The sequence below is a fragment of the Calypte anna genome, chromosome 1 (assembly GCF_003957555.1).
Source record: "Calypte anna isolate BGI_N300 chromosome 1, bCalAnn1_v1.p, whole genome shotgun sequence".
NCBI classification, from domain to species: domain Eukaryota; kingdom Metazoa; phylum Chordata; class Aves; order Apodiformes; family Trochilidae; genus Calypte; species Calypte anna.
In genome coordinates this window covers 38,291,732-38,304,396 of record NC_044244.1, presented here as the reverse complement: position 1 = coordinate 38,304,396, position 12,665 = coordinate 38,291,732, and the positions used below count along the sequence as shown (strand labels likewise).

Below are 12,665 nucleotides of genomic sequence, written 5' to 3'. Positions count from 1 at the left end.
ACTGCAAGTATGCTAACCGTATTACCTAATTATGGTTAACATCGTGTTGGAAAAAAAAATGCAACAACATATGAAGAAAGATAGACTAGTCTATGGGTGTTTGTAGAGTAGAAGGTATAGCTGTTTGCAAAACACTTAAGAAAACATTTCTGCAGTGAAACGATGATTTGGTTTGACCTGTGCTATGAAGAAAATGAGGGTTTGGATGAAAAGGAAAAAAAAAAAGTATTTGGCAAGAAGCCCTGAAAATCTATAGGATTTTCCCCTTGCCTTGTTCACTGCTGAGAAGTCACGTGTGGGAGGGTCCAGCCCTACCCTTTCTGCTTTTTATAAGCAAGCTGACATGTTTGAACATTGCTCTCACAAGGAAGTACACAGGGCACTTTTTCTTTTTTTTTTTTTTTTATTACTCTGAGTTCAGTGCCTCTCTTTCTTAGCGAAAACTTCTGAATACATGTATTAATGAAAGACCGAGAATATTAAATTAAAAGAAGTGAATTCTGTTTTCTGAAGGGAAGTGCTGTGCTTGCAAGAAGGGAAGGCTGGCTCTAGCAAAACAAGTCTCGCCACTGGAAGAGAAGGAGAGAAAGCACTGAGATCAGCAGGCACCCAAGTTTCCTGGTACAATAGATGTAGAAGGTAATAAAAACCTCCTTTTCTTATCTGATCTTGGTTTCTCGTGTATAATGTTTGATTGCCTGTTATCAGGCAACTCACTGAATCTGAAGTTGTATTGGATTAAACATCTATGTTTATCATTGTTAATTTAGGTGCCAAACAATATATGTCAGGTTTAGCTGTGGTGTCAAAAGGTAAGGAGCTGCTCTGGGACTTTTGGAACTGTCATGCAAGCTTTGCTGCTCTTGGTGGAATGCTTCTGAAAGAAGAGATTGCCATACCCAGCAAAGGAGAGCCAACTCTTTTTCTGGCAGCCACGCTACTGTTAGTTGTGGAAGGCTGAATTTAAAATTGGGGTTACCCCTGTAGATTTGAATCTTCATCCTCTGGTTCTTACAGAGCAACCCACTTGAAGGTAGGTCATCTCTTGCTGGTAAAATGCCTTCCTTGACAACTGAAAGAAACTCCAATCCAAGCAAGTAAATGGTGGGGGTGGTTCAGCAGGTGCAGTGCTCTCCTTGAAATAATCAGTAAGCAGATCTGTTACTCCCTTTTTGCTCACAGCTTGATTTAGGCTTCTGTAGGTCATAGATAGGTGCCATGCCATTTCTGATGGTCCTGAAAGCTGAGTAGTGCACCATTTCTCTTCTGGAGGCTGAGTCATTGGCAGCTTCTCAGCTTTGAATATGGGAAGCTGCAGACTAGCAGACAATTTCTCTTCTGAAAGACATGGATCAGTGTGGATCTTTTTATATAGCACATGTATCTGCTGCACAACAGTGCTCATGAAAAAAATCTGCTGCGACTAGGGATGTTTCCTTTGGCATCCTAGTGTAACTCTGCCTTCAGTAGTTATGTTATATCCTATTTGGTTTAGATTAAATAAGGGATGCATAATCCTTCAGTTTACAAGTTACTGCTTTCCATCCTAAAGGCAGCTGTATTACAGTACCATGTGGAGAAGGTCCTTCTGGTGGGATGGTGTGTAAAACCAGCTTTCCACAGCATCTGTGCAGTTTGAAATGGTTCAGCCTCTTTTGCACAGACAATACTTACCCACTCTGGGTTTTGTAAGAATGACTGACTCAGTATGTACAAAACAGTTCTTCAGTGAAATGTGCTGCTTATGTACTCATGAACTCTGCAGACCCATGATGGTACTATACTGACTTTCTCCATGAGAACTATCAGTAAATTAGAGTAATCTGCCCAGAGGAAAAGATTTAGTTTGAAGAGCTGGGACAGGAATCCTGGCCTTTGTTTGCTCTTGCATGGGAGTCTCCACTACCATTTGCCCCAAACTTCTTCTCTGTATATGAGAACAGAACTGAAGGGAAAGACCTGTACCTGGGATAAGTCAGTGAGATAAACAGTGGTGCTTTTATCACTAGCACCTTTCTCCAGCATTGCCTCAAAAATAAAGATTTTTATTTGGAACTGGCATCCCAGGCAAACAACCACATTTCTGTCTCTGTTGGTTGAGAGAGAAGCACCAGACCAGACTTGAATGAGAGGAAATGAATTACAAGTTGTGCCAGGAGAGGTTTATATTGGATATTAATATCTTCACCAAAAGGCTTGTCAAGCACCAGAATAGGCTGCCCAGGGAAATGGTTGAGTCATCATCTCTGAAGATATTTAAAAGATGCATGGATGTGGTGCTTAGGGACCTGGTTTAGCAGTGGACTTGGTTTATGGTTGAGCTCATGATCTTAAAGGTCTTAACCTACATTATTCTATGATTCTGTGATCACTTTTCAGGGGCTTCTTTCACTTCTCCACCTGCTTTGTCTATTCAGCCTTTCAGGGCAGCCCCTGCCTCTTGGTGCAGAGCCATCTTCAGCTACCTGTGCTTCCCTGGGGCTTGATAGTGCTGGCTACATGACAGGGATTTGAGCTGAACGGCAGGGTCAGCACTGACATTGCCTCTGCTTGGTCAAGGTCACTCTGCCTTTTGGAGGTAAATCCTAGGGCTGCCCATGAGAGTGAGATGAACCTTTCTGTGGAAGAGATAGTAGTAGAACTTGTCTGTACTCTGTGGGCACCTGAGGAGGAAGGACAGGAGGCATGCCAGCAGGGTTAGGAGGAGAGGAGGGACTAGGAAAGCATGAGTACAGCACTCAAGTTTGGGCTCAAGGAGCATCTGTGGTTAGCATGGGCCAAGAGGGACAAGAGTCAGCCACCATTGTCATTTGCAGCTATACACACAACTATATGTTAATAAATAACACCTATGCAACAACTGTTAAGAAACATCATATTCAGAACACCACTTCTTCCAGGTTTGCCAAACACAGGCCTATAACTATAGATAACACCCTCCAAATCAAGAGTTCTCTCATCTCTACCTGAACCTCCAGGCTACACTTCTTCCTAACAAAGATGAAACATCCATCTTGCTAATTTATCCCTTTTTAATGTTTTTATTTCATAGCTAAATGTACCACTAGAAGTGTTGGCAGTTCAGCTTCCATTTTCTGGAATATGGCACATAGATGTGACATTTGGCAACGGGAGGAAAAAGTCTGGAGGAGAGTAAAGAGGGAGGGAGTAGTACTGTGCCCTCAGGGCCTGCAAGCTCCAGAAGATGAGTAATTTAAATTAAGTAGTCAGAGTGGGACTGTGCTGCTATTCTCCATAATCTGACCCTCTGAGTTTCTCTTAATCATCCTAGGAAATAACATGCAGGTTTGGGTTTTAGCAGGACTTCCAAGTACTTGCTAAATTGAATCAATGGTTACAATAAAAACATTCTTCGTAGACTCTCATTTCTGAGAGAGAGCTTGTGCAAAGTGAGTGTTGCTTCTGCAAAGTTCTGGTTCATCTCTGGCCCACACAAGAGAGGTTACTGTAAAAATAATGTGGCTGTAGTATGAAGTAAATTTAAAGAGGTGTAAGTCACCAATTAAGATTTCAAACTTTAAAATTAACTGAAAAACAAGTTAGGCAATCTCCTTTATAGGCACTCACCAGCATGTGGTGATAACTCTTTTTCTTCCTACCTCTAAGGTATAGCATAAATGAGCTGTGATTCCCTATTTTCTTCTCATGCTCCTCAAGCTTCATGGTATACACCAGGCTGAGATTTCAGTGCTGAAAAAGTCCCTGTAAGGAAGCTCCTACACCACGTTTTCACCAACATAATATGTTTAATTTCTCAGAAGTTCCCCATCAGAGTGAGGTGCAGGCTTAGCTGTACAGCTGCATCTGATGTGCAAGTGCTTCTTTGATGTTGCACACTAGCAAGCTGCAGTAATACCCTACCTCCTGCTATTGGTCTGCACTTGGCCTCATTTAGGAGAGCAACCTTTGAACTCTTATTTGAATTTTATCTGTACAGCCACCTTGAGTAGGGCAGTTCTCAACATATAATAGCCCTGTATAAAGGACTGTAAAGGGTTTTTTTAATGCTATTGCTGGTAACTTCCTGTTGCTTGGGAATGATTTTTCTTATTGTTTTATACAATTGATGTATAATTTACATAGGTTTTCTACATATTGCTTATCTATTTTATGCTGGGGTTTTATATTAGTGAAAAATGAATATATATGAATGCTACACAACTTATTTTAGATCTATAAAGAGTACCCATGGTGGGAGGGCTATGCTATTTTAAGTACCTGCTGTGTCTGATCTGAAGGGTGAACTTAGATCTTTTCAAGGAGAAACCTGAGTTTGCATGAAGTATTAAATAATGAAAAAGATTGCCTAGCCTTTACATTTTCACCCCTATTTCTAGACAAACTTCAAAATGAAATAAATGCTTGGTTTGGTTTCCACAGCAGATGGGAAGTGCCCTGGGCTCATTGGCTATCTGAAGGAATTTGCTGTAGCCTTGCTTTCTGTGTAGCAGAAACTGGGAAATGCAGTGCAGCTCAAAACACTCTTTAACGTGCTCTGGTTTGCACTGGGACAAAGGCTCAAGTAATTATGGGGCACATAAAAGGTTTTACCTTTGCTCTCCTGCATCCTGAGGGTGGTGTGCACAAGAAAGAAGCAGCAGCAACCCCATGCCTGTCTTGCATCATTTCAGTTCTCATTTTCTTTTTCCTCTGTATTTCTAGCTACCACTTCATTTCTTCCACTTGCTTCACTTCTTGTAACTGCCTTTTGATGCCTTTTTTCTTGCCAGGCTTTCGGTTTCCTTTGCAAGGTCATTGGAGCTGCCTGCACAAACTTTATGACAAGACACAAATCTCCTGCTAACCTCCTGAATATCTCAGGTCAGCAGCTAGCAAGAGAAGAGGAACTTGCACCCCCTTCCCCAGCCTCGAAACTTCCCCAGACATCTCCAGCAAACAGGGACTCACCTTGGCATGACCTTGTGAGCAAGAGGTCTTGGTGCAGTGCTGTGCCCTTGGCAGGACAGAGCTTCTGCAGAAGCCCAGAAGATTATTTGAAGACATGCAGTTGCTTGTACCTTGGATGTTATTGGGTTAAATCCTCATCCAAGCATAGTGAGATGTTTTGCCAAACAAAGTTAAGTAGAGGTTTCCAGACATTAACTTGAAGCTCACTGCTAGCAGAAAACTGAGCCAGCTGACACCCAGGCTTGAACTGGGAAGACAATTTCCAAGGCTCTTGCCATTTGGAGGTTTGGGATGGTGGTGTGTCAGGAGTGTAACTAGAGCATGACTGGGAAATTACATTTTGGCTCACTCATAGTGTGCCTTAAGGCAGCAGCTGCCTGAGAGATAAACAAGTTATCTCTACCAGTGGATCTTCTGAGTATTTTCCCCATTTTTTCCTCTTCCCTGTCATACTGTTCCCAATTTGATTTTTTTCAGTGATGATCCTGAAGTGAAAGTGGAAGCTGGTGATATCTCAGAGCACCATCTAGAGCAATCCTTTGTCTTGTAAGAAAAAAGTTTCTTCTCAACCCTTTACCATTCTCCTCTCCTCATTCTGCTCTCCTTCCCCAGTAAGGACAATGCTGAACATGCATTTAAAAGTACATGTAAGCCACAGGCTTGATGCTTCTCTAATTTCTGATACTCATACATTTCATAAGGAGGATTTTTGGATTTTAAATGTTCACTCAGGGCCCAAAAACTACCTCTAAAAGCACTGTTCTCATGTATTTAGATGCTTGCTCACTCAAGCCACAGTGTAGGCTTTTCCTTTGTAGTGCTTTGATGAGTCTTTTCTCTTTCCATCTCAGGAATCTGTTACAACTGTTATGGGCTTTCCTCTTTTTCTGCATTGCCCCCCAACCATGGAATACTCCCTGAATTTCCTAATCTTTCCTGCCTAATCCACCAAATGCAGTTAAGAACAATATATTGGATCTCTTGTCCTTTGATGGCCTTGCTTGCCACTTGAGATATTTGTCATAAACCAAATTCTGTTTCTAGAAAACAGTGCTTCTCTGGCTTCTGGGTACTACAATATTCTTCACATCACTGAGGTTTATCAGCTGTTTGGCGAAAGGTTCTGTAAAAACATCAAGTACTGGTTGATACTCATGAAAAGCAGGCAGTTCCCTAAGCCATTGAAACAGAGATTATTGTTCTTGCAGGAACCAAGATGTCTTTGCCAAATGATGTCAGTATGGAAGAAATACCACTGGAAGATGATGAGCGAGACAGCATAGAATACAAGATCCTGATGGCCTATGCCCAGCGCCGGCTGTCTGTCAGCAAATATGGAAAACTTCTGAAAAATGAGACTAACCTGAAGAGAAAAGTAAAGTCTGACTCTCAAAGGGGTGAAGAGGGACCAAGCCAAACGTGTGACTTCGTTTTTCAGGGAGGTGAGACACAACAGCAAAGCAAAAAGGAACCAAAGAGAAAACACTTGCCAAGATCCTGTCTGCCATTTCACTGGGTCATACCACAGCTTCAAGGGTACCCAGGAAGCACGTCAGAAGAACCTGAGACCAATCAAGAAGAGAATTCTCAGCATCAGACAAGTATGTTTTAGTTCTTTCCTTTTGCTGTTCATCTTTAAATCTCTTGTCTTTAAATCTAAATAGCTTAAATAGCTGTTGGCCTGTGGAAAGGGAGAGGAGAAAGTTGGTTTCTTTCACTTTTTGATCACCTCTATTGATTTTCAGTGAGGAGAGTGATTTACAGATCTTCAGTAGTGCTTGCACACACACAACCCATACTGGTGATCAGCTTTTCTACTTTCCATGGCACAGTGGTAAGAGCCAGCCCCACATCAGGTGCTGCACTGCAGGCAATGAGATTTTACCTTTTCTGCTCTGGATAATAACTTCTCAAACAAGACTGAGAGAGGAGGATGAAGTATCCTCAGTAAGTTGCCATATGCAGTATATGATAGGTTGCCATATAATTTTCAGATACATAAGGTAGGGGGGTTTTTTGTTTGTTTCATTTGTTCCATCTTGATATTGTTGGTGTCACAGTGATTTCTCTCTCCTTTCATTGCATTTAAAGATATTTCTAGAAGTTATCCACCAGTGATTTCTCCAGCCTAATGCCCCACTCTGGATCAGTTTAACTCTCCTGGGCCAGCTCCTACCCACCCAGCCCATAACTCTTCCTGCTGCCAGATCCAGCCCTGTCAGTCTAGACAGTGTCCCAGCCTCAGCCCAGTGCCTTTTGCTAAGGGGCCATCACTTGGTGGCCCTGCCAACACGTTGCCATGCTCCCTGCAGCATGGGTGGCTTCGTAGCCTCAGGGTCAAACCTCCCCATGCTGGGTGTCAACCTCCCCAGGGCTGCTGCTTGGCTTCAGATCCAAGCTTTGCCTGCCCTTCAGCAGATTGCTGGCACAATTCCTAAGATATTATATGTCACTTATATTGCTAGCAGCTGCACTGCAAGTTTGGCCAGGCCATTCTGGGTCAAATGGGTGTTTTTGGGGATTACCTATCTAAACTGAAGACCTATTCAGTTTTAAAACAGTTGCCCAATCTTAGGTTTACAAGGTCATGAACATCCTGAATATCCTTCCTAGGAGTTTAGCAGCTTCCTGACAAACTTTGCATGCAGATAAGGGAATGGAAGTGTGTCTGGGTTGATTCACCAGCCTAGAAAAGCAGTGTTTACTGGCTGCATCAGCCCCTGCTGCCCTCACAATCAACCCTGCTTGTGAATTTTACACACATTATGGGTCAGCCTGCTGCTGAGGTTGTCTTGATGTCTGCTCTTCACACAGGACCTGCCACTTGGCAGTGGTGGTGGTGAGGTGGAGTGTTGCATCCTAAGGTCTGTAAGTCAAATAGCAAGGAAGAGCACCTTTTAGATGATACAACTGCAACGATTTCTCCTGCTCTCTTTGCTATAGCAGAATCCCCATGGCAGTCCCCTTGATGAGTGATGCCTTGTGGTGATGGGAGTCCCAAGCAGTGCCATTACACAGGGTGGATGAAGCCAGTCTGGTTGTTGAGTTCTCCCAGTATTCATGTCTGCTTAATAATGTCAATAATACAAGAAATTTTTGTGCTAGAGGTGCCTGTGGAGTCTGTTTCTCCTTTGCTCAGGGTCAGCCTGTGGAAGCAAGGAAGGAGCATTCAAATATGGGCATCATTTCTGAGTCTGGACCTGTAGCTGAACTAGTGATGGGTAATATCACTCTCATAGTAAGGTCTGAGATTCACAGTCCCACACAGCAGTACTCTCACATTTCTTAGTATCTAGTGTGCTTCTGGCTTGCAAGGAGGTACACTAGTGAGCAACACACTTGACCCTGTGTGTAACTGCATAGTTTCCTGCTGCTCAGACACTAGATCATACTTGTTTCTCTAAGTTATTACCAGCTGATCTCAAGCAATAGCAAAGCTCCACTATGGAGAAATGTGTCTCTTGGTCTCCTTTGGGCACTTCCGCCTCAGAGAGTGTGTAAACAAGTAAATTGCTGAATTATTTGCTGGAAATATTAATTTCTACCTTTATTTTCCACCCTCCTTCTCAATCAGGTGAAACAGCAGATGTCAACCACATTGCAGACAAGCTTGCCAAACTTGTTACTTCCAGATCCCAGGGATCTTCTTCAGTTTCATCATTCAGGGCTCAGTCTCATGAAGACGACTACAGCATCCTTACTGATGGAAGTGAGGACAAAGAACATGGTAAGGGGGAGGAATTTCATGCTCACAGGCAGCATGTCAGGTTGGGATGGCACACGGAGCCATTTCCTCTAGGTATGATGAAGCACTTGGGACTTCTGCAGTAAGGCACTGGGAAGAAGGAAGTTTGCTCTGCTGGGTCACTCTTAGTCTGGCAGGCTGCTCTTGCAGTCCCCTAGCATGTCCTGCTTGCTACTGCAATTAAAGGGAGCATTCTTTAAGATCCAAAGATATGTGTCATAGAAGGAGGATGAAGGTAAAGGGACATGAGGTGACAGGGCAGTGGCAGGAGTGGCAGGGCTTGGAACAGACTAATACACCACAGTTCTAAAGCCAAAGAAAAATCCTTGAGGCAATAATGCCTTGGTTAATCCTTCTTCAGTGATGGGTTAGCACTGCTCAAGAAGCTATTATTGTCTGAATTGCTTGTCTTCCATTATATCTGCAGGGATTTTGTTTTAATGCAAGCTTTCTGGGGATTTCTGGTTACAAGAGGGATCCTGCCATGTTAGTCAGGCAAACCCAGAGTTCCCATTAGCTCCAGAAAGTATAATTGGTAATGGTGAGGGGCTTTTTGGTTTTGGTTTGTTTTGGTTTGGTTTTTTCCATTTTCATGGGTTTCCACTATCTCCTCTTTTATTTGTAGCTTATCAGACATACCTCAAAACCCAAAGGGCTGGCAGTGGGATGTTGAAGCCCCTGCTCTTTCCCAGAGTCTTAAATGGAGCAAAAAATCAGGCAGGTGAAAAGACAGCATTGCTTACTCCATGTAGACTAGACAAGTGAGCTTCTGCCTAAAGCCTGGATACACAGCTCTGTGAATTTGCCACAAAATAGCAGCTTTTTCCATGATTAAGTGACACAAAGGCGTTTGTTGGCATTCCCTGTGGTATTTATGTTACACTTTTCTTTAACAGATGAAAATAAGATAATACAAGACATAGTTTCCCTGTTAAGACAAGAAGGGGACCGACTAGAAGAAAAGGTAACTCCTGTTTTCAGGAGCTTCTCAGACTAGAGTGGGACAGAGAGATCACACATCTTTTGGGAGTTAATGTTTTGTAACCTAGTGCTCTCTGTCTCTATCCTGAACTTCTCTTTCGACACTTAAGGCTTTCTGAAACCTTCACCATGTATCCTGAAATCTTTCTTAAGACTGGCAAAGATCTCTGTTAGGCCACGTGAGGAGGGCAACAAAAGTGTTGTGGACTTCAAGGAGGAGTCACTTTACTCATTCCTGATGAGTTTTACAGCATGTTGAGCACCTGACTTGAAACTCTTGGGTTTGCATTAAATTTGGCATGAAAGTTGTTCCCACTGGAGTAAGGGAAACTCTGCAGCTTTAAGAGCTGCTCTAGGGAAATAAATCTTCTGAAAGTCTTTTGAAAGCCCTGCCCAAAAGCAATAGCAGAACACCTGTATGAGTCCCTTAGTTGGAGTGGATGTTTTCTCTATTAAAAATATAGGTACTTGTCCCTTTACTCTCTTCTTTAGCTGTCCCTTCTGCTCTATAAAGGTGTACTCCAACATGATGGACATGCTCAGGTCCTGCAGCAGAGTTACCCACATACAGTAAGCAGCATCACAAAGACCACAACTTACCAAATGGAGCTTAGCATGCCAGCTCTTGCCATGATTCTTATAACCTTGGCCTTTAGTGCCACCCTCCCAATCTTTCTGTATCCCCATGGTTCCCTCAGGTCTTCATTAGTTTTGCACTTTTGTTTCACCCTTGTTTTGCTTTCTCTCTCTCTGCTACTCCCATTCATATAAAAAAAAAATTAAAGCCACCTCCAGAACCTGCAAGAGCAGCTTTGCAGTGAGGTGTGGGTTTTGTGTGTCATCTCTTACATTCACCACCACAATTAGACTATGCTGAATGCATTACCTAGAGATGCCCTCTTTTCCTAATGGGATGGGGAAAGAAATGGCAGCAGAAGTGACTCAATTTAACCAACCCTTATTCTTACTTTCAGATCAAAAAGGACTATGTTTTACGTCAGCATTTTAAAGAGATGCTCTCCTACACCTTCTTCGAGAAGGTCACTGATTTGTTCCTGGAGTATGTCACAGCAGATTCAAAAAGTAAGCCAGAAGACCAAGTGCAATGCACAAAAGTTGCCTTTACAATGGAAATTGCCACCAGACTTACTGCTGTGGACAACCATCCTATGAACCTGGTCTTGGGCTTTGGATTGAAGTATCTCAGAGAGCATTTCAAGCCATGGATTCAGGACCAAGGTGGCTGGGTATGTCTTTTGCCTCACTTGGCCTGTGTAGAGCCTACAGCAACTTGAAGCAGGACATGAGCACAGAACTAACACAAACCAAACCACACTGCATATTCTTTTACACAGTGTGTACTCCAGCTGTGGAATTACTTGCTGCAAAACATCTTTATGCTGCAAGTTTTTTGTTTACATAAATCCAGAAGTCAATAGGAGACATCCATGGAGGCTTGTTCACTGTAAAACACCATTCCTGGCCCAGTCTCTCCACCACAAATAGGTGAAGGCTGGAAGTAGCACTGGGAGAATTCACTCTTGCCTTAATCCTCTGCTTCTCAGGAGAAGGTTGCTATCAGCAGGTTCTAGGAGCTGCACCGTAGTTCAGCAGTTCACGCAGTCTGCCCTTATGGTGTGGCATGTTTCCACTTCCCCTCTACAGAACAGCATTTTTTTACCCCCATATCTCTCCTTCAAAGTCAGTTGTGCAAGGTGCTCTTCTGCCAGCAGTGGTGCTGAGCTGCTGCTCTTTGTTTTGCCTCACTGACCTGGATTTGCTGGAGGCACTTGTGATGGACATCCTGGTCCTTTTGTGTTTCATTAAATGATTAGAAACATTCAGCATCTGTACAGACTTGGAACAGACTAGTTCTGTTCCATCAGAACAGATAGTGTGTGAGGTCAGGGAATCCTACCAGCAAACCTGCTTACAGAGTTGAAATTAGGATGAGGGTCCACAGGGGTTTTGTAATTTTATAATGAAATCAAGTTTCCTTTTATGTTACAGGAAAAGGTTTTGACTTCACTGGATCAGGAAGAAGTAGAATAATCATGACTCAACTAATTCTTGTCAGAGCCTCCAATTAAGCAACATGAAGGATCTTAGCACAGTCCAACACCAGAATGCAGAATGATTAGTGACTATTTATTTTTATTTTTTCCATGGAAGGCCGGAGTGTTACACGACTAACTTCAATGGGTACAATTGTGCTTTCCTAAGGTCGGGATTGATGTAGAAGTGATTAGAGGGTATGAAGGCACTTCCAGCTCCCCTGGAGCATTCAGACCCATGGATAGTGATTTTAGGTCCCCTTCTGAATAGTGATGCTTGCCACTACTTCTATAAATGAAAGTTAAAGTGCAAACAGGAGAAAAAAAATACCCAAATATGAAATCAAGAACCGCTGGACTTGTGATCAACTATCAACCAAGAGAAACAAGAGTGCTGCCACCTCACACAGTCCCTTTGTAGCAGAGGTACCTATGCACTGCTATCAGTTTCCCCTCCCTCTCCCTCTTTCTCAGATTAGATTCTCTAAAGTAATGTTGCCATTTTATACTTCTGAAAGGGGCTGAGTAAGGTCAATGAGTGCCTTACCCATGCTCCCAAGCAAATAGGTTTGATCTACCTACAGATGCTTTAAATTTGAAGTGATTTGTTTTAAAACCCTTCAAAGCACAATGCAATAGATTTTACAGCATTATTTCATCCATTAATATGGAAGATACAAAAGCTGTGAGAGCTTTGTTGTCCAAGAAATGTAACACTTACCCTCCTGTGTCAGTTTCTCTTACTCAAAAGGAGCTTGGGTCTGTGTGTAATCTTGGAGCTTTCTCTTTAAATCAAACTGGCCCTTCAGCCACTGAACACAAGTGATCTGATTAGAATTCTTGAATGCGTGGCAGTGGAAAGAGTAGAGCAGAGCTGGATGCCAGTGAAACTAGTGATGATTTTGAGGCTTGGTTTTGTGGGCCACTTATCAGAAGACTTTTGGACTTAGGTCCCA

The 12,665-nt window shown here is 42.8% G+C and overlaps 1 protein-coding gene across 1 annotated transcript; it reads left to right on the top strand.

Annotated features, from left to right (window-relative positions):
* The first annotated feature begins 612 nt into the window (after window positions 1–612).
* BCL2L14 (BCL2 like 14) lies at window positions 613–11,707 on the top strand. The gene is made up of 6 exons (XM_030469116.1): window positions 613–639; window positions 6,138–6,530; window positions 8,504–8,656; window positions 9,571–9,638; window positions 10,630–10,902; window positions 11,666–11,707. The coding sequence occupies exons 2-6, from the start codon at window positions 6,146–6,148 to the stop codon at window positions 11,705–11,707; spliced, it is 921 nt and encodes a 306-aa protein (XP_030324976.1). The 5' UTR covers window positions 613–639; window positions 6,138–6,145.
* Window positions 11,708–12,665: the final 958 nt, after the last annotated feature.

Bases quoted from the DNA above. Each gene is read 5' to 3' on its own strand.
- BCL2L14 (XM_030469116.1), top strand. From the start codon at position 6,146: ATGTCTTTGCCAAATGATGTCAGTATGGAAGAAATACCACTGGAAGAT. The intron at 6,531-8,503 runs GTATGTTTTAGT...CTTCTCAATCAG, and splicing joins GAATTCTCAGCATCAGACAA to GTGAAACAGCAGATGTCAAC. The intron at 8,657-9,570 runs GTAAGGGGGAGG...TTTCTTTAACAG, and splicing joins AAGTGAGGACAAAGAACATG to ATGAAAATAAGATAATACAA.